Genomic DNA, 1,069 nt, shown 5'->3' on the forward strand with positions numbered 1-1,069 from the left:
CACCCCAAAATAAGCCTGTCTTGGAGCTTTCAGGACAAAAAAATCCTTCTCTGAACCAAACTCTTTAGGTTTCGGCCAAAAGTCTGCCTCTTCTGCCACCCCCTCCTGCACCATCCTCAAAGCATCAAATCTGAGTCGCTCTTCAGAAAACAAAACCCCGAAAACCAAATTGAAACAACAGCAAAAAAAAAAAAAAAAAAAAACCCCAAAAACAAAATGAAAAAAAAAAAAAAAAAAAAAAAAAAAAAAAGAGCCAACAGACAACGTCCCATCGACTCTCCGAAACGAGATCACGGGGTGATCCTCCGCCCCGGCCGGCCACCTTCACTCGTCGGCGTCCGGCTTGACGTCCAGCATGGCGTGGAGCTCCTCGGGCGTGTAGCCCAGCAGGCTCTGCAGGTCGCAGACGAAGCGGTAGACGTAGCGTTTCCCGGCCGTCTTGTGGATGATGTTCTTGTCGTAGTAGTAGCGCAAACCGCGGCTCAGCTTCTCGTAGTTCATCTTGGGTTTGTTTTTCCTCTTGCCCCATCGCCTGGCCACCTGGGAGAGGGGTGAGGAGAGCCAAGGTGAGGATGGACAGTGCAAGGGAGGGAAGGAAAAATATCGGTGCTGGCCGCGAGGGAAGGGAGAAGACTTTCCCCATCTTTAAGATGGTCATGGATAGGTCAACCAACCTCTGTGCAATGGCAGAGCATTGCAGAGGACTCTGTGAGGACGTACCAGTCAGGACAGGAAGGAATGTCCCATCTGTCCCTCAAAATCAACGGGAAGTCCCCCTCGCCTGCCCACTCCCTACTGGAAGAGCTTTGATGTTTCAGCTACTTCCCACCAACTCTGGGTACAAATTACTCCTCCCTGGATATCACCACAGCCCAAAGACCCAAATGATATGACTGCCCTGAAGGGAGGAGGGGAGGGTTGCCCACGCTGAGATTTCAGCGGCATTTGGGCCGTGCATTGAATTCCGGGGACACTCTACCTCGTCGGGGTCGGACAGTTTGAATTCCCAGCCGTCGCCCGTCCAGCTGATGAAGGACTGACAGGACTTGTCAGTGAGCAGTTCCAGCAG

General features: G+C 52.1%; 1 protein-coding gene across 1 annotated transcript in view; it reads right to left on the bottom strand.

The window, feature by feature from the left end:
- Positions 1–324: 324 nt before the first annotated feature.
- ETS1 (v-ets avian erythroblastosis virus E26 oncogene homolog 1) overlaps positions 325–1,069 on the bottom strand; it is a gene marked incomplete at its 5' end in the record, with an annotated part of 24,718 nt that continues 23,973 nt past the window's right edge. Inside the window, 2 exons of the mRNA XM_010142818.1 lie at positions 325–540; positions 980–1,069. The exon at positions 980–1,069 is cut by the window's right edge and continues 6 nt beyond it. Of these exons, the coding sequence (XP_010141120.1) occupies positions 325–540; positions 980–1,069 (306 nt within the window). The remainder of the gene's footprint in view (positions 541–979) is intronic.

Source organism: Buceros rhinoceros, unplaced genomic scaffold, assembly GCF_000710305.1.
Source record: "Buceros rhinoceros silvestris isolate BGI_N320 unplaced genomic scaffold, ASM71030v1 scaffold13379, whole genome shotgun sequence".
NCBI lineage: Eukaryota > Metazoa > Chordata > Aves > Bucerotiformes > Bucerotidae > Buceros > Buceros rhinoceros.